General features: G+C 40.1%; 2 protein-coding genes and 1 long non-coding RNA gene across 3 annotated transcripts in view; 2 read left to right on the top strand and 1 right to left on the bottom strand.

Annotated features, from left to right (window-relative positions):
• Window positions 1-4042, top strand: part of LOC125456139 (centromere protein R-like) — a 56983-nt gene extending 52941 nt beyond the window's left edge. Inside the window, exon 8 of the mRNA XM_048538911.2 lies at window positions 3814-4042. Within this exon, the coding sequence (XP_048394868.2) occupies window positions 3814-3849 (36 nt within the window). The 3' untranslated portion in view covers window positions 3850-4042. The remainder of the gene's footprint in view (window positions 1-3813) is intronic.
• Window positions 1-23508, bottom strand: part of alg6 (ALG6 alpha-1,3-glucosyltransferase) — a 54009-nt gene that overhangs the window by 15180 nt on the left and 15321 nt on the right. Inside the window, exons 6-10 of the mRNA XM_048538910.2 lie at window positions 22434-22498; window positions 21768-21953; window positions 17367-17502; window positions 9637-9722; window positions 2241-2325 (exon numbers count right to left, since the gene is read on the bottom strand). Coding sequence (XP_048394867.1) covers window positions 2241-2325; window positions 9637-9722; window positions 17367-17502; window positions 21768-21953; window positions 22434-22498 — 558 coding nt within the window. The remainder of the gene's footprint in view (window positions 1-2240; window positions 2326-9636; window positions 9723-17366; window positions 17503-21767; window positions 21954-22433; window positions 22499-23508) is intronic.
• LOC132209902 (uncharacterized) lies at window positions 7268-12926 on the top strand. The gene is made up of 3 exons (XR_009446060.1): window positions 7268-7868; window positions 10578-10667; window positions 11318-12926. It is a non-coding gene; the product is annotated as an uncharacterized LOC132209902 (long non-coding RNA).

Below are 23508 nucleotides of genomic sequence, written 5' to 3'. Positions count from 1 at the left end.
TCAAATTCACATTTGACAGAGAGATAAATAGAAAAACAAGTTGTCAAGGGACATAAGGAGGCTACAAAAATATATAGATGGGATAAGAAGTGGGAAGGCTGTGGCAAATAGTGGGAAAATCTGGCGGGAAGAATAAAAAGAAGCATTTTAATCAAAAAACGGTGAGAAATTACAACATTCTGAAGTACAGAGAGATCTGAGTGTCATGCAAGAATCACGAGAGTTTATGCTCAGGTACAGCAAGTAATTTATAAAGTTAATACAATGTTAACATTTATTATGAGGGGAAATAAATACAAAAGTAGGGAGTTATGCTTCAGATGTACAGGGCACAGATGAGACTGCATCTGCATAGTAATGGCCACCATTATTAAGACAGATGTAAATTCGTTGGAGGGAATTCAGATAAAATTCGCCAGATTCATAGTTGGAACGAACAAGTTATGGAAAAAGCTGGATAGGATCAGCATATATCCACTGGACTTTGTAAGAGTAAAAGGTGACATGATCGAAACATAAAAGAACGTGAGAGGTCTTCAGAGGGTAGCTGTGGTAGGGGTGTTTCCTTTTATGGGAGAATTGAGAAGTAAGGGTGCCTGGTTTACAAATCAGGGGCTGTCATTTGGAACACAGAGTAGGTATTTTTCCCCTTTTTAGAAGGTTGGGTATGAGGTTGTTGACTTGCTCGCCGAGTTGGCTTGTTTTTGTTCAAACATTTCATCACCAGGCTAGGTAATATCATCAGTGGAACCTCCGATGAAGTGTTGTTATTCTACTTGGCTTAGAATTTTATACTGTCTGGTCCAATATGGTGAGTAGTGTCATTTCTGGTTTTGATCTGTATGGGTTTGTATATTGTATACCATATACAAACCCGTACAGATCAAACCAGAAATGAGAATACTCACCATAATGGACCAGACAGTATAAATTCCAAGCTGAGTAGAATAACAACACTTCATCAGAGGCTCCACTGATGACGTCACCTAGCCTGGTGATGAAATGTCTGAACAAAAACAAGCCAGCTCGGCAAGCAAGTCAACAAACTCCACCCATAACCCAAGCTACAGATCTTTGCCAAAACTTTGAAGGTTGAGTATGTTTGGAACCCTGAGGGAAAGATGATGAATTCAGTCCTTAAATATTTTGAAAGCAGAGGTAGATAAATTCTTCTAAAGCAAGGAGTGAAAATTATCAGGGTTGTGTAGGAACGCGGATTTGAGATTGCATCAGATCAGACATGATCTTATTGAAGGCCAGTTCTGAGGAAGGGTCACTGAAACCAAACGTTACCTGACTTTTTCTTCACAGATGCTGCCAGACCCGCTGGACTTTTCCAGCAACTTCTGTTTTTGTTCATGATCTTACTGAAGGCTCAATTGCCGAGGTCTGCTGTTGATTTATGTTTGGTGCCTGAACTAAATACCTATTTTTCAAGCAAGAACTAAAAGAGTGAGTGTTAACAGACTGTTTAACTGTGGGCTGACAGGGATTAAAACCACAGCTCTAACCATCATCAGACATTCACATATCCACTGAGTCATCTCGCATGGAAACAGACCCTATAGCAAGGTATCCTAAACTGATCTGGTCCCATTTGCCATCATTTGGCCCGTATCCCTCTAAACCCTTCCTATTCATGTACCATTCAGAATCCTTTTAAAATCCCTTCTGGTAGCACATTCCATACATGCACCACCCCTGTGCATGACAAAGTTGCCCCTTAGGACCCTCTTAAATCTTCCCTCTCTCACCTTAAACCTATGCTCTTTAGTTTTGGACTCCACTACCCTGGGAAAAAGATCTTGGCTGTTCATCCTATCCATGCCCCTCATGAATTAATAAACATCAAAAAGGTCACCCCTCAACCTCCAACTCTTCAGGGAGAAAAGCCCCAGCCTATTCAGCCTCTCCCTATAGCTCAAACCTTTCAATTCCGGCAACAGACTGGTAAATCTTTTCTGAACCCTTTCAAGTTTAACAACATCTTTCCTATAGCAGGGAAACAGGAACTGAAGTTTACTGGAAACAATGACGTTAAGGAAATAAATTCAGGTTATTTTCTCTTTTTCACTCAGTAACTAGCTCCATTGTGACCAGGGCACATTGAATTGAGGGACGTTCCTCATCAATCTAGTTCAATTCCACTAAAAACTGAGCTGCAGGGAAGCTACTTTTAAAAAAACAACTACATACAATAAACATCAATATATGTTAAACAAAATAAATTTAAGACCTACCAGTGCAAGTTTGAACCCCTTTAGTGTGGGATTAATTGTCAGCTTTATGCACGAAGGTAACAATGTCAAAAGAGTGACAGCAAAACTGTTGAAAGAAAACAATGTTAACATCATAAGCATATAAAACTGCAACACATCAAATACAAACTAAAGTAATAAAACTTTCTCATTCACTCTAACATTCATTAAAGTAGGAAGTACTCACTTACCTCAAAACAGCCTCTTTGTTTTGAGAAAGGTCCCATGTCAAAGCATGGTCTCCTCTTGATACATCACCAAAGACGAGGAAATCTTCTCAGAAGAATCATCAATTGATGATTTGGACTTAACATTGAATGCTAACCAATGTACATTCACCAATATCAAAAGTGAGGGAGCTAGAGCACGGCAAAATGCAAGAGCTCAATCTGAACAAAATTCCTTCGAAATGTTAATAACCTTCACACACTTCAATAAAGCAATTGATTAGAGATAAAAACAGATGCATTCTTTTTCCTTCGATGTTTGAGCTTCAAAAGATTTGGAATATCAGTTTGGGGCATAAGAACGTAGCAAAGCTCTGGTCCAAGGAACTAGGGATCACTGTTTGAAAACCCCATTCCCCCCCACCACTCCAGAAGGCAGCACTTTCCCCCCTCTGGAACTGTCAGAGGAAAGAAGATGGTAACTTCAGACTGGTAAATATTTTGAAAGCAGAGTTAGATAACTTTTCACCCCTTGGTTTAGAAGAATTGATCAGGGGTATGTAGGGTGCAGATTTGAGGCACAATCTGATCAGACATGATCTTATTGAAGGCTCAATGGCCTAGGTCTGAGAAGGTTATTTCTGTCAAAGATTCGTGAATCTGTGGAATTCACTGCCCCAGAGTACGGTGGTTGCCAGGACACTGAAAGAAATTGAGGACCTGGATAGATTTTTACTTAGCAATGGGTTAAAGGGTTTTTGGGGCCAGGAAGGAAAGTGGAATTGAGGCTGAGATGTGCCATGATTATGTTGAATGGCAGAGTGTCCACTCCTGCTATATTCTTGGCACAATCTAAACCATCTGTGCACCAGTCTCCTCTTAAGCGTCTGACAACGTTCTTCGGTTCTAGATTTAGTGGCCGTTTATCCACTCCATAAAGTATCTTCAGTAGTATTTCTCAAAAATCTTCTCATCGAGCCTTACCATTCGAGCCTGTCTTTGTAACCGAAATACCGTCGAGTATCAAAGTCTAGATATCTTCACCATGACCAGAATTACACATACTACTCCAGGCATCATCATAGTTATGACTTGTACAGGCTCTACCTCCTCGGATGTGCGTAATCTTTCTGGCTATGCCAAGATCCAATCAACTATCTTGCCCATTCTTGCACAGTGATACTGGTGTTAATGATATAGAAACCAATGTCCCCAAATCAATCACATGCTATGTTCTATAACTTAGAATTTTATTTTACCTTCCACTGTTTATTTCCCTTTATTAGTCATAGAACCCTTAATCTTTCCAACTTAAATGCAACCCAACTACCCAGCTTTTATTTTCACTCTTGATTTTTTAATCACCTACAAATTTGATGTCTTTATAGGACAGACTTGTCACACTGGCTGGAATTAGAAGTTGACAATGGTGCCCTTGCCCAGCAATGGGATAACATGCAGGAGCCTTTCTCCAGGAGGCCAATCTTATTTTGAGGTAATTGGGTACTTACCCAGGCAGTGTCAGGCCACTCACCTGTTGGGTGGGAACTATGTCTGGAAGCTGGTCACTTATAAGCTGGTAATACCACTGGAAGTAGTGATCCCATCTGTCTTACAATGGGCCTACCAAAATAATTGCTGGTGGAATCCTAAACAACGGTGAGTACATCAGCAAGACAGGGAACGGAGGCTGTGGCGTAGGGGTGGGAAGGGTTTGGTCTGAAGCAAAGTAGCATTATCAAAGCGTTATCTATAGGGGACCAGTCTCCTGATCCTGGGATCTTTGATTGGAGTATGGAGAGTCCACGAATGAATGAATGACCCCCCACCCCCCCAAACAAGTAGACTGCTGGAAAATTCAGGCCGGTTTGCTGGGCAGTCTTCCCAAATGGCGGGCCACTGCCTGGTCCTGGATGAATTCCAGCAGTAGTGGGTTAATACCTTTAAGTACATATTTGTGGGCTTCAATTGATCTTTGAACAAGAATGCTGCCTGCAAGCCTTCATACTTTTGATGTGTTCACCCCCTTACTTGATCACATAGCCCAATCCACCTTCGGGAAGTAGTAGTGGGTGGTGGCAGCGGGGTGGGGGTAATTAAATTTTGTCCACTGTTTCAGTACAAAGCATTCTTGTGCCATGTATAAACTGCATTGATGCAGATTAAATGTTCTGTAACGGTCTGCCTTAACTTTAACCCCATCAATTAACATCAAACACCGGTGTGACAATTTACTTTGCTAGCGGTTGTGACAGATTACTAGTTTAGTTGCAATTTATCTTGAACTATGGACAATTTAGTGCTGTAAACCTATGTCCAGTAGAAACGATAATGGCAACTCCCCAGTAACCTCCTTTCCAGTAGGAAAACACACATCCCTTCTCGTAGAATGTAATTTGAAAAGTCCACAAGAGAAAATATATACAAGACAAAACACGCAACAGCAAACATAAAATTTAGCTTATTACAGCATTTTTAAGAATCTGTTCTGAAGCTTCTAGCTTTCAAGTACCGACAGTGCATTATGTGCTCCAAGCTGCCATTCTTTGTGTTGAGAGTATAAAGTCCAATCTGTCTCCACCTACCATTGACAAGTCTGCACTTTTCACCAGAAGTCAATAGTTAGATAATCTCCTCAGTTGAAAAAGGCATTGAGGTCAATTGCAATGTCCCCCAAGTCACAACAGCTGTGTTCAGCTAACTTAAACATATCAAGGGTCACAGCTTCTTAGTCCAAATGGCTCAGCACCACAGGAGGCAGCATATTCACCTGCTGAGTTATTGCAAGCACTTCAAAATACTAAATTTAGAATCACTTACACTGAACCGGATTTTTAGATAGACCATACACATACTACACAAATTAGCCATTCAAGTCACCAACAGTCCACTCAACTCTGTGCATAATAAGAATTCATAGATTGCTGTGAATATTAAATATGTACACAAGATAAATGGATAAGTTGTGGTAAATGTTATCTTTAATGTGTTCTGTAGTCCTGGCTTGTGAGAAAAATAAATGTTTACATTTATTTCTAATAAATACATACATGTTGTTAAAAATTATTAATTCATTTTGTTTTTCTTTTTCAGCCAGTCTGAAACCAGCCTGAGGATGAAGGAAAATCAAAATAAACCATATTTCAACTTCTTATCCATTTTAATTATTCATTTACAAGATGTGGGTGTCACAAGCTAAGATATCATTTATTTTCCATTCTCAATTGCATGAAAAGGTGGTAGTAATTTGCTGTGTTGAACCTCTGCAATCCATGTGGTGTAGGTACACCTACAGTGCCATTAGGGAGGGAGTTACAGGATGACAGCAAAAGAATATTGGTATAATTCCAAGTCAGGATGGTGTTGGACTTGGAGGAAAACTTGCAGTTGGGGGTATCCCCATGTATCTGAAACTCTTGTGCTGTAAGATGCTACAGGATGCAGGTTCGGAAGGTGCTGTCAAAGGAGCCTGTGTAAGTTATTGCAGTGTATCTTGTCGATGTTGCTACTGTATCCCAGTGGTGGAGGACATGAATGTTGAAGATGTTAGATGAGCATGAGTTAATTAGGCTGCTGTGACCAGGAAGGTTTCAAGCTTTAGTGTGGTTGGAGACTTTACTCATTCAGACAAGTGGAGAGTATCCCATCACACCCGCTTGTTTCAGGATCTGTGGTATTTTGCTTTTATTAGATCTGATTTATTGGTTGTAGGATCACTTAGATTTCTACCGCATGCTGTTTACGCTGTTTGACATGCTGACAGTTCTGTGCAGCTTCACGATTTTGAAACCTCTTTTAGGTATGCTTAGTTCTGCTCTTGACATGTAATCCTACACTCTTCATCAAAACTGGGTTGATCCCCCAACTTGATGGCAATGATAAGGTGGGTGAATATGTGGGTGAAGAGGTTAGATTGCTGCACAGTTCAGTTCTGCTGCTACTGATTGCCCAAAACACCTCATCAATGTCCAGTACTGAGATGTCGGTTCCGGTGTCTTTCTTAATGCCATATGATCTGTCCGATTACATTCCTTTTATAAGATTTTTTAGCAGTTAGATAAAACAAAGTGGTTTGCTCAGCCACTTAAGATGGCATTTAAGAATCAAATATGTCGCTGACGATTAGTGAACTAGGTGGCTTTCAATAACAATTAACAATTAATGGCTTTCTGGTCACAATTAGTCTAGTTTTTCCTTCTAGATTTATTAATCGAACTCAAATCTCACCAAACACAACGGTGAGATTGAAATCCATGCCCCAGAGCATTTGCCTGTTTTTCCTGATTAATATTACAACATCCTTAAAAGCATTTTATGTAAACAGGTAAATCACTTAAGTAAAGAGTTCCAGAATTATGACCGACCAACTAAGAAGGAATGAAGATATAGAAACATGTCCGGTTGGGGTGAACTTGGACAGAAACTGCAGTGCTGATGTTCCCATACACATTTGGAAAGTGCTGTTGAAGAAGCCTTAGTGAGTTAACACAGTTCATCCTGTAAATGATTTACTACTGCTGTTGTGGAAGGGATTAATGCTCAAGGTGATGAATGGGGTTTCAATCAAATGGGCTGGACAATGTTGTGCTTCACATGTTGTTCAAGCAGTACTCACGCAGAAAGTAAACAGTATTCCCATCACACTCCTACCGGGTACCTTGTAAATGGTGGACCGCAGTAGGATGTCAGGAAATGAGCTACATTGCACAGAATATATACTTTCTGATCTGCTGTTGTAATGGTATTTATCCAATTACGTTTTGACTAAATGGTAACCCCTGCGACATTTGTGATGAAGGATTCAGCAATAATAATACCACTAAGTGTCATGGTGAAGTGATTAGATTTGGTCTGGTTAGTGACTTGTCATTGCTTGGCATTTGTGTGATGTGAATGTCTGTTACTAATCATCAGCCCAAACCTGAATGTTGTCTTGGCTTTGCTGCAGCTGGGCACAGACTTCTGCACTCAACAGTGAACATCTGCACTTCTGAACTAATATAGGGAAGGTTATGGAGGAAGCAGATACTTGTGTTTAGGACCAAATCTTGCAGTGATGTCCAAGGGTTGAGATGATTAGACACCCACAGCCACCTTAAAATGTGCTAGGCGTGACTTCTGCCAGTAAAGACCCTTCTCCTCATTTTCACTCAACTTAATTTTAGTGGCCTCCTCGTTACCAAAATGGCTGACATGCTGCTTTGATATCACTGCAGTCACTTCAACATACCTCTGGAATTCAGCTCTTCTGTCCATGATGAGAGAAAGCTGTAATAAGGTCTAGAGCAAGAGGTCCTAGCAAAACCAAACTTCTTTTTATTCATTCACAGGATGAGGGCGTCGCTGGCTAGGCAACATTTATTGTCCATCTATAATTGCCGAGAGGGCAGTTAAGAGTCAACCACATTGCTGTGCGTCTAGAGTCACATGTAGGTCCGAGCAGGTAAGGATGGCAGTTTCCTAATGGAAATTAGTGAGCCAGATGGGTTTTTCCAACAATTGGCAATGGATTCATGATCATTAGACTCTTAATTCCAGATATTTGTTGAATTCAAATTGCATCATCTGCCATGGTGGGATTGGAACCGAGGTCTCCAGAACATTATCTGGGTCTCTGGATTAACAGTCCGGCGATAATAGCACTAGGCCATTGCCTCCCCCTAAACTGAGCAGGTTACTGATGAGTAAATGTCATTGAGTAACACTACCTCTTTCTTTTCATATATTTAAAAGATTTCTTTTATATTATTTGATAGTTTATTCTTAAACTTCATTTTCTCTCTTTAAAATCCATCAAAAGCTTTCCCAATTCTCTGGCTTACTACTATTCTATACTTGCTCAATTTGATGCTATACTTAATTTCCCTAGTTAATTATGGTCAGTTTATCCCCTTCCTAGGATCCTTCTTCCTCACTGGAATATATTTTTGTTGTAAACCATGAATTATTTTCTTCAATGTTTGGCATTGTTTAACAACTATCTTTTTTGCTAAACCCTTTCCCAGTCCACTCCAACCAACTCTCTTGTCATTCCTTTGTAATTACTATTATTTGTATTTAGCACAGTTGTTTCTGATTCAAGTTTATCACTCCCCTAGTGAATACTAAATTCTACCATTTTATTGTCAGTTTCCTAAAGAATCTTTCATTGAGATCATTTATTAAATTTGCTTCATTATAGATCACCAAATCCAAAATAGTCTGATCTGTGGTAGAAACAATAAAGAAGTTGCTGAAAAAGCTCAGCAAGTCTGGCAGCATCTGTGAAAAAAAGAGTTATGTTTCGGGTCCAATGAGCCTTCCTTCTGAGGATCCAAAACGTTAACTCTGATTTTTTTTCTTCACAGATCTTGCCAGACCTGCTGAGCTTTTCCAACAAAAATAATGGGAACCGCAGAACCTGCAGAATCCAAAATATCACAGTGTGGGGCTGGATGAACACAGCATGCCAAGCAGCATCTTAGGATCACAAAAGCTGATGTTTCAGACCTTGACCCTTCATCAGAAAAGGGGGAGGTGGACAGGGTTCTGAAATAAATAGGGAGAGAGGGGGAGGCGGATCGAAGATGGATAGAGGAGAAGATAGGTGGAGAGGAGACAGACAAGTTAAAGGGGCGGGGATGGAGCCTGTAGAGGTGAGTGTAGATGGGGAGGTAGGGAGGGGATACGTCAGTCCAGGGAGGACGGACAGGTCAGGACTGACCTATCCCCTCCCTACCTCCCCACCTATTCTCACCTCTACAGGCTACGTTCCCGCCCCTTTAACTTGACTGTCTCCTCTCCACCTATCTTCTCCACTATCCATCTTCAATCCACCTCCCCCTCTCTCCCTATTTATTTCAGAACCCTCTCCCCCTCCCCCTTTTCTGATGAAGGGTCTAGGCCCGTAACGTGAGCTTTTCCAACAACTTCCGTTTCTGTTCCGGATTTACAGTGTCCGCAGTTCTTTGGCTAGTCTTCCGAGCTCCAAGGAAAATGAGGGGATACATTCATGAGATGTACAAAATTATGAAGGCAGTGATAAGGTGATAAACCACCTCCCAATACAAGTTACCGTCTTTAGCAAAGGTGAGGAGAACATTGTTATTAATTTAAAAGTTCAGAGCATATTTGTTTGTTAATCACAACTACCTCCAAAAATACCACAGTATCAATGGGGAGTGTCGGTGATGAAAGACAGCTATGAAATATTAACACAGCCAAAGCATTACCTGAGCCAAACTTGGGTTAGAGGAGATAAAACCTTCTTCACCTTCAATATTATAGATAAACTGCACCACACATTTCCAACTTTATCCTATGTAGAAAAAAAAAGTGAGAAGAATTAGCGATAATGTGCAAATTGTTTCACTGAATATCAGCAGCCTTGGAAAATGTTAACAACAATCAAAAACAGACCATTCCACTTGCAATTCCAACTTTTAGATTACTTGTTAAAACAGTTTTATCCCACCAGAGCCTACATAGTAACCATTTACTTCCTTGTCCTCTCTGTCCATTATTATGATGACTCATACAAACAATGAGATCCTATGGAACGTGCACATGATAACCTGTGGTGGGTATTCACCAGCAAATACATATTTGAAATATAAGTAACAAGACAAGGTCTTCTAAAAGATGCAGAGAAGTGTAACAAAGCCTATTCTGGAACATAAAATACTTGGTAATTGAAACAAGAGCAAAGAACTAGAATTGTTCTCATTGTCAGAAAAATGAAATCAGAAAGCAGGGAATGAAAAAAGGCCATGAAATTCATCAAGCACACTCCTTCCACACAACATATGCAATCTATCAAATTTCTATTCTATGGATTGCCTCTTTCCCAGTTACCAATTTAAGACACAAAAATTCAGGAACTGTTATCCATTCTGTTACTATGCACAGACAATAGTCTTTTCTCATGACTGTTCTCAGCAGGACACAAATCATGGTAATCCAACCCTCTGTTCCAAACCAGATATTTACCTGGATCCTCTGTGACAAGAGTTAATTTATTCTGTTTCATTAGTTTTTTTGCTTAATCTGTTCTACACGATGAATAAAACTTAAGATAAACAATATAACTATTTTAACCTCTCAGTAAATTACTGGAGAAACAAGTGTTCTGCAAAAAAAAAGTTGATTAACTGTTTTGTTTTCTTGTCAATAGAACTGACAGCATCCAGAGTAGATAAAAATCAGAATAATTTCTTTAAAAGAAGTTGGATCAACGCTGGTTAAAAAGAGAACTGTGAATGACGTAAGTTATGTAGGTCACGAAATTAACAAAATATTAAATACATTAGTTCCTAAAATACTGTGATTATGCTGTATAAGAAAACCAGTCAGGCTAGCTTATGTGGTTGCTTTCTTACACTGGGGTCTTTTTTCATCTTCCTCTGTCAGAGACTTCAGCTTGTTCTTCTCCTGCAACTTGTGGCTACAGCTTGATAGAGTATATGGCATTATCTTATTGCAATTAATGTTTTGGTTATTTCTTATTTTTTTCAAATATATGCTAATATTTAGTGATTCTGCTGCAGAACCTAAATAAAGATCCAAGCTTACTGATGGCAAATATCTTGTGGGAAACAGATTGCAAGCTTCTGGGTCAGAAATGTAGTGGGGCTGTGAGGAGGAGCTGCTTCTCCCCCCCAGTACAGAGTGATGACCAGAAACGTTTTGCCAAGAAAGCAGAGGGGATCAATGATTGCAAAAAGGAAACTGGATAGGCAATAAAGAAGAACAAATTTGCAGAATGGCCAGGATCATGTCTGGAAATAAAATTGACTGGATTGCTCTCCTGAAAGCTGGTGTACTCGATGGGCCTAAAGGCATCCTTCTGTATCATAATGAGTCTTTGATTCTATGATTTTATGCTCTCGTTAATGTCTAATATGTTTTTCTTAGGGTGTCATACAAAATGTAATGTGACCTCACCACTGTGTCAAGAGAGACAAAGTAACTAAACATCTAGCAAGTCAAAACAAGACATCAATGTATGATAAACAATGATATTACTACACGATATAACTTATAACCTCACGGCTCGGTAGATGCTGGGATCATGTCCCTTCTTATGCTTCTATGATGTAAATGATTTTAAGTCAGAACATCTTTCCATAAATTGCTCACAATTATTTTCTTTTTATGTTGCTGAGTAACATAACTGGACCAAGAAAGTTTGAATTCAGCCAATCCTGATTTTCATTTCTACATCTGTGTTTTCCCATACCCGTACAACACCCAACGAGTTAGGATAAGACTTCATCAGCTAGAAGGACAAAATGCATTGCAGTTTTCTCTACTTCTCAAAGGATGCTCTGAACCATTCCATACAAATGCACAGCAACATTTGAACTATAGAGGTCAGTGGAGGCTGGATACATTGAAAATGGAGTTTAGGCTCAAGAAAATGACTCTAATCCTCAACTACTGAAACACCAAGGGAATAAAAAAATTACTTGCTGCCGTTTGGCAACAGCACGAGTAGGAAACAATGCAAACAACAAAAGAAGTTAACATCTTGAATTTTCTGTGAAGGTTACAAATAAATTATGCAATAGCACAGACTAGTGGTCATTCACAGAATATATATCCACTTTACTATCATAACTGAACCTCAAAATAGATCATAAACAAGGATAGAATCAGCCGGTGTATTTTCAAAGCACAAGGACTGAAGGTTAAGAAAGGAAACATGATAAATCAAGTGGCATTAACCAGATGAAATCAAGTTGGAGTTTTACAAGGACAAAAGAACTTGTCCAGCCCAGCTCTTCCCCTCCACCCACTGCATCCCAAAACCAGTCCAACCTGTCTCTGCCTCCCTAACCTGTTCTGCCTCTCACCCATCCCTTCCTCCCACCCCAAGCCGCACCCCCATCTACCTACTAACCTCATCCCACCTCCTTGACCTGTCCGTCTTCCCTGGACTGACCTATCCCCTCCCTACCTCCCCATCTATCTTTTCTCTCCATCTTCGGTCCGCCTCCCCCTCTCTCCCTATTTATTCCAGTTCCCTCACCCCATCCCCCTCTCTGATGAAGGGTCCAGGCCCGAAACGTCAGCTTTTGTGCTCCTGAGATGCTGCTTGGCCTGCTGTATTCATCCAGCCTCACATTTTATTATCTTGTAAGAAAATGAGCTGTGTATAACGCATTTTTATTTTAACATGGTAAGAACAAAGGGAAGCAAAGCTTGTAAGCAGCATTAATGGAGGTTACAATGCAGAAGTTCAGATGAAAACAAATATCAATAAAATAGAAACACAATGTGCCGACAGTCTTGCCAATGTTCTGTCCAACTGAAGCAAGACTGCTTTGGTCCTGCACTCAAATCTTCTTGCAATTGAGACTGACATACCTCATGATTTCTGAATTGCTTGTTGTCCCACATGTTGACTTTCAGTAGCTTATGAACAAGGACACCGGAGTCCCTTTAGACATTAACACTCTTACAATCTCTCATCATTTAAGAAGTACTAACCACCTGTGTCCTCCTACACAAATTAATAAGCTGACACTTGCCCACTTTATCTTCAATTTGCCATGTTGTCATCCACTCATGCAGCCTGTTTAAATCTGCTTGGAGCCTCTTTTCAGTTTTGTAATGGAAATATTACAACTGCACCCCCACATTCAATCATTGATACATGCTGTGAACAACTGCCCAACTACTGATCCTGTAGTACCCCAATATTCATAGTCTGTCAACCTGAGAATGGTCAATTTATGTGGACACACTGCTTTGAGCCTGTTAACCAATTCCCAATCAAGGCTACTATGTTACACGCAATTACACATGCTTTAATTTTTTGTCCTGACCTCTTGTGGAACTTTATCAAAAGCCTTCTGAAAATTCAAATACACTTCATCTCCTGACTTCCCCAAACCAACTACTCTACTCAGCTTGGAAATTATACTGTCTGGTTTGTTATGGTAGGTAGTGTCATTTCTAGTTTTGATCCGTATGGGTTTGTATATGGGCTCCAGTTCTATATGTTTGTTGACTGCATTACGGGTGGATAACCATGCCTCAAGGGATTCCCGTGTGTATCTATGTTCGGCTTGGGCGATTATGATTACCTTGACCCAGTTAAACTGATGAAGCTTCATCAGAGGCTCCACTGATGGTGTCACCTAGCATGGTGACGCAAGGTCTGATTCTGTCAAATCAGTCATTTATTTTCTAAACAACTTTATAATCAAACTTAGTATTTTCCCTTTTATTGATATCAATCCAACAGGTCTGTAGATCTCAGTTTCCTCTTTTTTGCTTAAACAGTGGGGTTACATTTCTAACCATGCACTTGCAGGCACCATTTCAAACCTAATAGAATTTTAAAAATTATTTCACGTGACATGCTTTTAAAAAGTGAACAATGATCGAGCATTATGTACTTGATTTTTTAAAAAGCTTCTTGCACAGACGTTAAATTCAAATTCTCCCTGAATCAACATATTCTTGTCCTCAGCATTCTTTGGATAAAGACCTTTACAGTGATGCCCACACCCAATGAATAAAAGTTGTTCCACAAACAATTTTTAAACAGAAAAGATGGCACAAATTTATGCAAACCATCAATTGCTGAAGTACTTCCAATCTGCCAAGTACAGATAGCATGTTAAGGGTTATGGCTTTGTTCCAGCAAATAAAATATCATTTAAATAAAATTTTAAAACAAGCCTGCAAGAGGAAAATAGCTCCCTTTTATTTTGACATTTCAGAAAAATTTAAAACCTTGTTTTCTGCTCCAATAATTTCTCCTGTTGCAGCAGAATAAAACAGTCAAATGGTGCTGAAAGTTGAAGATACCTTTTAGGACCAGAACAAGATTTTCAATCACTTCGGTTACAAACCACGGGATTTTTAAAACTGCCAATACTCTGATTTCAGCAAAGTGGCTGTTTACAGTTAGCCAAACACTAAATACAGACTCTGGTGTGAGTCTTTAATTTACACAGCCATGTCAGTGGCAACAAGACTGGTGTTTATAATGCATGTGCCCCACCACTTTCAAGAGGTATGTTTGGGGTAGATTGGTTCTATAAATGGGCTATCTGTGGATGGCTGTGATATCAGTATCAAGTATGCAATACACGATACCTCTTGTTCAGAACAGGAAATAGAAATAGCAGAGGCAGTTGTCAATGTCACAACTAGAGAGGACATAACTTCACAGGCAAATTCACCACGCCCCACTATGACAGAACCTCTTGTACATGGCACATATAGAATATCTGCCCTGAATTTGATGAGGACAGAGAGAAAGGTTAGAAGGTTAACACTTGACACATTCTACAAACAAACTGAACAAGGTATCAATTTTATTGCTCATCATGTAATTTACACTCATCAGCATATTTTTTTCAACAGCAATTGGAGATAGTCAACACGTCACACATCAGTTGTAGAATGCTTATGCTAACAATTTCTCAAGTTAATCCTCACCCACTTCCAAATAAGTCATCCCCTGCAGACTTCTAAACTGATGCTGAGCTAATATTATCAGTGAAATGTCAGGTGAGGACACTGGGTTCTGTCTTTTAAACACGGTTGGACAATTGGATTGCCAACTTTGGCCCAATTATTTAAATATCTTTTGCCCAAAGTTTTAGTTATTCAGCTGACCTTATGCTAAAGTATCTGCCCATCACACAAATGCTGACAACATGGAAGAAGCCAAGAATATTTCAAAGCTACAACCCAATGATTAAAAGAACATAGAACTGTACAGCAGAGGAACTAGACTCCAGCACACTATGCTGTGCCAAACAGGACACCAAATAAAACTAAAACCTACTGCCTGCCCTTGGCCCATATCCCTCCATTCCTTGTATGTGCTTTTCTAAAAGTCGCTTAAACATCCCTATCGTATCTGCCCCCATCACCACCCAGGGCAGTGCATTCCAGACTCCTACCACTCTGTGTAAAACAAAACTTGCACCTCACATCTGTAAACTTTCCCCATCTGACCTCAAATGCTTGCTCCCTAGTATTAGACATTTCAACTCTGGGAAAAAGATTCTGACCGTCAACCCCATCTATGCATCTCATAATTTTATAGACTTCTGTCAAGTCTCCCTTCAGCCTCCGCCACTCCAGGAAAAAAAAAACAACCCAAGTTTTTCTAGCCTCTCCCAACAGTACATACCCGCTGGCAGCATCCTGATAAACCTCTTCTGCACTCTCACCAAAGCCTCCACATCCTTCCTGTAATGTGGCAACCAGAATTGAGTGCAAAACTCTAAGTGTGACCTAAATAAAGTCATATAAAGCTGCAACATGACATCCCGATTCTTGTATTCAATTGCCCAACCAATAAAGGCAAACATGCCGTCCCCCTTCTTTACCACCCTATCTACTTGCATGGCCAATTTCAGGGAGCTGTCGACTTGAACCCAAAGATCAATGCTGTTCAGGGTTCTGCCATTAACTATACACTTTTCCTTAACATCTGATCACCCAAAGTGCAGCATCTCACACTTACCCAGATTAAACTCCAACTGCCATTTCTCCACCCATATCTGCAACTGATCTATATGCCACTGTATCCTTTGACAACCTAACACCATCCACAACTCTACTGACCTTTGTACTGTCTGCAAACTTACTAACCATCTACATTTTCATCCAAATAATTTACATATATCACAAATAGCAGCGGTCCTAGTATGACTAGTCATGAGCCTCTAGCTTGAAAAACACCCTTCCACCACTATCCTCTGCCTTCTATCGGCAAGCCAATTGTGAATCCACACAGCGTAGTCACTGTGGATTCCACGCATCTTATTTTCTGAATGAGCCTACCTTGAGGGTTTGGTCAAAAGCTTTAATAAAATCCATGCAGACAACATCCACTCCTCTACCCTCAATCACCTTTGTCACCTTTGAAAAGATCAATCAAGTTCGTAAGACACGACCTGCCCTGCATAAAGCCATGCTGACTGTCCGTAATTAGGCCATGCTTTTCCAAATCCTAATTCTAAGACTACTCACTAATAGGTTCCCAACCACTGATGTGACACTCACCAGTCGAGAGTTTTCTGGATTATCCTTATTTCCCTTCTTGAACAGAGGAACAACATTAGCTACCCGCTAGTCCTCTAGGACCTCTCCAGTGGCTAACAAGGATAGAAGGATCTTGCTCAAGGTCCCAGAAATCTCATGTCTCTCCATAATCTGGGGTGGATACCACTGGGCCCTGGGGACTTATCCACCTTAATGCCCTTCAAAAAACGCAACACCACTACTTTCTTGATCTCAAAATGCCCTAGCATATGAGCATGTTCCACACAAATCTCACTGTCCTCCATACCCATATCCTGGATGAATACCAATGCATAGGTAGGTATTCATATCCTCTACCTCTAAGCACTTACCACCTTTATCCTCGAGTGGTCCTACCTTCTCCCTAGTTATCCTCTTATTTTTGAACTATGTACAGAATGCCTTGGGATTCTCTTTTATCCTCCTTGCCAAGGTCATTTCATGGCCCCTACTTGCTCTCCTAATTCCCTGCTCAAGTACTTTCCTGCTTTCTTTATATTCCTCACACGCCCTGTCCAATCTAAGAACCATTTATAAGATTTAGGAAGCTTTTTCCCTTTTGACTAAGTTCACAACCTCCCTCGTTATCTAAGGGTCTCTCACCTGGCAATCCTTGTCCCGCCTCCTTACTGGATCATGCCAGTTCTGAACGCTGATCAGCAGATATTTAAACAACTGCCACATGCCAAATGTGGACTTGCCCAATAACAGCATTTCCCAATTAACACTCCCAAGCTTCTGCCTAATACTAACGTAGTTTGTCCTCCCCCAATTTTCCACAAGGTCCTGACTTATCCTTCTTCATAGCTATCTTAAAACTTAAGGAGCTGTGGTCTCTGTTTCCAAATATTTATGAGTAAATAAATGTAGGCAGCATTATCACCTGAAGCTTATATTTTAAGCATACCTCAAACAAGCCTCTGTCAATTGGAAAAAGCCTTTGAAGCACCTGCAGGGACTGCTGGAGACTGGTGAGGAAGGGTAGCCAGCAAAAGGCAAATGAAATGAGCACAACGAGGGCAATTTTGATCAACTGTATCATCCTGTAACAGAACAGATGAGATTTGTTCTCTTAAAAAATAAAGTGCAATTGCCCCTTTACCTTTAATATCCATAGCAAAAAGGAAAACCACTGGAGAGAATACGACATAGCACCATATTTTTCTCCATCACGCCTGCTGTGCAGGGTTAATCTCACAACATCAGAATCTTTAACCAGGCAGCAGTTCTGTAAATTGGGATCAAAAACAGAAGTTGCTGAAAACTCAGCAGGCCTGGCAGCATCTGTGAAGAAAAAAAAAATCAGGTAACGCTTCGAGTCCAGTGACCCTTCCTCAGAATGAGCTTTTTCAGCAAGTTTTGTTTTTGTTCCTGATTTACAGCATTTGCAGTTCTTTTGGTTTTTAAGAGTTTCTGTAAGTCAGTGGATTAGTCAGCAATGGGCTTTGTAGCCGTGGAAATTGAGTAGTGATCATGCAGAAGACCTTGTTACCTTTACCCCCTTTATCACCTTAAAAATCAAAAGCATCTCTATCATTTCCCTGATTGACCTTAATTTAGCAGGGACTCATGACTAGTCGCACCCAATCTGTGATTCCATATCAAACTAGAGGCAGTTTTCCTATTTGAGATGAGATGATAAGGGGTGTGGAATTGTTTTCATCAAGGCAAATTCCAACACTTCTGTTTTTCTGTGCAAAATAGCTTCTGCAAATACAACTTCGGCAAATATAATGCAGGAACTCTCCAAGGCTCCTTTGAAGGCATCTTTCATACCCATGACTTCTACGATCCAGGGCAGTCCAGTTGACACTTGGGGGACACAACCACCTACAAGCTTCTCTCCAAATCACAAACCATCTCAACTTGAAAATATATTGCCCTTCCCTCACTGTCACAGGGTTAAAATGCTGGAATTACCTCCCTGAAAGCAGATGGTCTGCAGCAGTTCAAAAAGGTGGCTCAGCAGAATCTTCTCAAAGCATTTAGGAATGGACACTAAATATTGGCCATGCCAATGATACAGACCTAAGAATAAGCTCAAAATCTAAAAGTTTCCATATGCACTTGTTTAAAAGAAGCTACATAACTGGAGCAGAAAATATACCTGTTAAAACTGGTCTCGCTTCCAACAGTACAGCATTAGATCGCAGGGAATAAGATCTGTAAAGATATGTTGTATATCTTCAGCTCTCCCCCACCCCCATGATAATTATGGTCTGAAAGTAACACTCCATGGTGGGCAAGTCAAAATAATTGTTGTTCACAGTAGGCTACCATTAATGTCATCTTTTGATATCCCTCTAATACATGGTATAATTGCAAGTTAATGAACACTATTTTATGTCAATTAAGCCTAAAAACTAAAGTATCATTCAGCAGGTGTTTCACATGCAACATACAATGTTAGGTGCACAGTGTCAAATAAAATACCTTACAGCTGGTGTAGACATTGTTTCCATATTCCTTAATTCATTGGTAGCATTCTCACTTGAATTCAAAGATTTTAGGTCAAAACGATTCATGCATTTGTGTATCTAGTTTAGCCTGACACTCCAGTAACATACAGATATTTGAATCAACCTGTTCAGTGATGTTACTACATAGCTGTAGAACAAGTGGGACTTGAACCTCAGCCCATGGCTCAGAGAAAAGAACACTACCATGACACACAAGACCCTACTTCAGTAGGGTACAGAGAAGATGCTGACTTGAATCTACTGCTATCATTTAAATGAAATGTTATATTGAATCGCAATCCATTTTACCAGGTGGTTCTGGAGAGCAGGACAGAATTGGACCAATTCAACCATCGAGTCTGCTCCATCATTCAATCATTGCTGATATGTTTCTCAAACCCATTCTCTTGCCTTTTCCCCCATAACCTCTGATGCCTTTACTAATCAAGGACCTATCGACCTCTGTTGAAAATACGTTCAATGACTTGGCCTAGACAGCCTTCTGCAGCAATGCATTCCACAGATTAACCACCCTCTGACTGAAGAAATTCCTTCTCATCTCAGTTCTAAAGCATGGTGCCTTCACTGAGAATGTGCCCTCAAGTCCTGTTAAGAAGGCGTACAGTGTTTTAGCTTTTATTAATAGAGGGATCGAGTTCCAGAACCAAGAGGTTATGGTGACCGCACTTGGAGTATTGTGTACAGTTCTGGTCATCACATTATGAGAATGATCTGGAAACTTTGGAAAGGGTGCAGAGGAGATTTACTAGGATGTTGCCTGGTATGGAGGGAAGGTCTTACGAGGAAAGGCTGAGGGACTTGAGGCTGTTTTCATTCGAGAGAAGAAGGTTGAGAGGTGACTTAATTGAAACATATAAAATAATCAGAGGGTTAGATAGAGTGGATAGGGAGAGCCTTTTTCCTAGGATGGTGACGGCGAGCACGAGGGGGCATAGCTTTAAATTGAGGGGTGAAAGATATAGGACAGATGTCAGAGGTAGTTTCTTTACTCAGAGTAGTAAGGGAATGGAACGCTTTGCCTGCAACGGTAGTAGATTTGCCAACTTTAGGTACATTTAAGTCGTCATTGGACAAGCATATGGACGTACATGGAATAGTGTAGGTTAGATGGGCTTGAGATCGGTATGACAGGTCGGCACAACATTGAGGGCCAAAGGGCCTGTACTGTGCTGTAATGTTCTATGTTCTATCTCTCCTACCAGTGGAAACATCTTCTCCACCTCTACTTTATCCATGCCTCTCAGTATTCTATAAGTTTCAATGAGAACACACACTCTCATCCTTCTGAGCTCCATTGTGTACAGACCCAGAGTCCGCAACCACTCCTCATATGATAAGCCCTTCAGCCCCAGGATTATTCTTGTATATCTCCTTTGAAACTCCTCCAATGCCAACACACCATTCCTTAGATATGGACCCCAGTATTCCAACTGCTCACAATATTCCAAATATGGTCTTACCAAAGCCTTATACAACCTCAGCAGTCATTCCTGCTCTTGTATTCATGCCCTCTTGAAATGAACACTAACCTTGCATTTTCCTTCTTAACTGCCAAATGAATCTGCATATTCACCTCAAGAGAATCCTGAAGTAGGACTCTAGTCCTTCAGTTTCCAAAGCTTTTTCCCATTTAGAAAATAATCTAAGTCTTTATTCTTTCTACCACAGTGCATAACCTCTCACTTTCCCACACTGTATTCCACTTCTTTGCCCACTCCCCCAGCCTTTCCAAGTCTTTCTGCAACCTCTGCACTTCATCACTACCTGTCCCTCCACCCATCTTTGTGTCATGGACAAATGTAGCAGTAATGACTTCAGTTCTTTCATCCAGATCATTAATATATAACATGAATAGTTGTGAACCCAACATAGACCCCTGCAGAATTCCACTAGTTACCAACTGCCATCCTGAAAAAGACTCCTTTATCCCACATTCTCTGCTTTCTGCCGGTCAGCCAATCCTCTATCCACACCAGTACCTTGACCCTAACACCATGGGTTGTTATTTAGCAGCCTCCTGCTTGTCAAATCCAAATAGATCATGTTTACTGGCTGTCCCTTGTCGAACTTCCTGATTACCTCCTCAAAGAAGTCCCAGCATCCATGCCAAAATTTATTCCTTAAAGAACAAAATATATTAGTGCACCTCTAATCTTCTTGCCACCTATAAAAAAAGTGTACTCACATATGGCACGATTTGGTTCTACAAATTGAGAACTCTAATGTACTTTGTGAATTTAAACATTCTATAAGCCTGAATCCTCAGATTGGATTTCTAGCAGGTTGTTCAACTTTGGGGTTCATGTCAGCAACTCCAACTCTAACCCAAAACAGCACACACGTGCTCCTTGCAATCAGAGTGAATGGATTATGTAGAACAAAAGGTTAATAATTACTTTCATCCCTTCCTTTCCAGGAAAACAGACAAATCACTGCATCTCTATCACTCTTCCAACAGACAACCAAGCAGAAATTGGGACCTCCTGATCTGTCGACTCTGCCCCACACAGAGCACTATATTCACCATTAAAAGTGCTTGCAGATTGACTTTGTACAATTCCGAAGCGACAGCACAAAGTCACCACAACCGTTACACACAAAGGGATACACTTAGCTTGAAGAAATATTTGAGAGAAAAATTAAGTTCACTATTAAGTAAAGATTCCCCTCTTAATTAAACATAAAACATAGTTTGCATGTTTATTTTAAGCCGTTTACATCGCAGGACAAGCTAGAACAATTCTCAAGTCTTAAAAATAGACCCCACTTGATCCATATGACATGACAAGGACCATGAGTCTATTTAATTCATTGTTTCAGTTACTCACCCTTCACCTTTTAGATCTCTCTTTAAGCAGTTTCCAAGGAGATAGCAGAAGAAAGGCAGTGCATGGTAAAGTTCCATTTGTTTATAATTAAGAGCCAAACAAAATGCCACAGACCCAAACAGGATGCGGTCAAATAATAGGCCCAACAACCCCCACATGGCAAGACCCAGACTGACAGAGTTATATGTGGTTTCACGTTAAGGATACTAGACAAGTATTCATCCAGATATTCACCCATTGGTGTTCAAACTTGGACTCTCACTATCTGTTTTACTCATTGGTCTGATTTCTCAAAACTAGTACAAGGTTATATTTTCACACATGAAAACATTTCCAAAATAAAAATACCATTCAGAATTTTCAGAATGTATTATGTATAAAGGATTCAGGTAAAGGTAGATTCTGGATGGAACCCACTGATTGATTATTCTAATGCACTGGAATAATTTTTAATGCATACTTTAAATAAAAGTTACAACTCTCATGATATGATAATTTCTTTTTAAAAAGCTATGAATGACATACTCAGAATGTAATTTGATCCTTTTCAAAGTTAACTCCATAAAAGGTCAAGCAGTGAACCTGGGATCATGCCATGCTTGATGACTCAATGCCTCAAAGTTCAGTCACACACTGAACCAATGGGAAAGGCTACTGAAAGGATATTGAAAATGGCCATGGTCGATAAGAATGAGTCCAGGGTACAGCAATATGCACAGCATAGATGACATCTGTAAAGAGTAAAAGTAGAGTTAGTAACTTCAAAATATTTTTGGAGAATCATTCCTTTGAAAGAATAGAGTTATTTCACCCAAGCAACTGCTCTCCCCTCTTTTAAAGGTGCATTAAGATGATGCTGAGACGGTGGATGAATTGGACCATTCCTGCTCCCCCCCGACCCCCCCTCCAACACAATAACTCAGTCAAATACCCAACAGTTTATTTATCACAGCTGATCCCATCTACTCTTACCAGAAAGCTACTTGTTTCAGTAGGCGCCAGTGGGATACTGATCAGGACTAAGAACACCATCAGATTTCTGTTCCTTGCTCAATCAAATGGAAAAGGTCAATAAATCAGAAGTCTAAAGTGGTCACTCCAAAACATATTAGGAATGTTCTTTTCCGTTCCTTTGTTCTTTTGCTCGTTCGTTTGTATTGGTCTTACTGGATCTTCTAATGACATCACAAAATGCCCATTTTTCCCATGCAAATCTAGAGGATGAATGTAAATATTCTGTTTGACTATGGAGTAAACAATAATCCTGACCAAATTATGTGACCACAGAAGTACCACAACCATCCACAATCCTCTTCACCAAATTTCATCTGACACACACACACACTGTCTCCAGCAGGGATCCTTTGGTACTAATTAGCAGTGAAACCAATGGAACAAAAGTAGACCATTCAGCCCATCAAACCTTCAGTTCCCTTATGACATATCTGTATCTCAACTCCATTTACCTGCTTTTCTTCTCCCCACACTAAATTCTTCAATACCCTTATCTAATAAAAATCTATTGATTTGCGTTCTGAAAGCTCCACTTCATCCAGATTCTATGATATTTTGGATTTTTCATTTTCCTGATATCCATCCATGTTCAAAAATGCTTCCCAATTTCACTTCTAAATGGTAGAGCATGAATTTTACTACAGGAACACTGACTTTTATCCTTCCACATTCCCCATACATGACCAAAAGTAAACTAGATATCTTAGCCATTACCAAATTCTCCATT

This window comes from Stegostoma tigrinum, chromosome 8, assembly GCF_030684315.1.
Source record: "Stegostoma tigrinum isolate sSteTig4 chromosome 8, sSteTig4.hap1, whole genome shotgun sequence".
NCBI classification, from domain to species: domain Eukaryota; kingdom Metazoa; phylum Chordata; class Chondrichthyes; order Orectolobiformes; family Stegostomatidae; genus Stegostoma; species Stegostoma tigrinum.
This window is presented reverse-complemented; position numbering and strand designations above follow the sequence as displayed.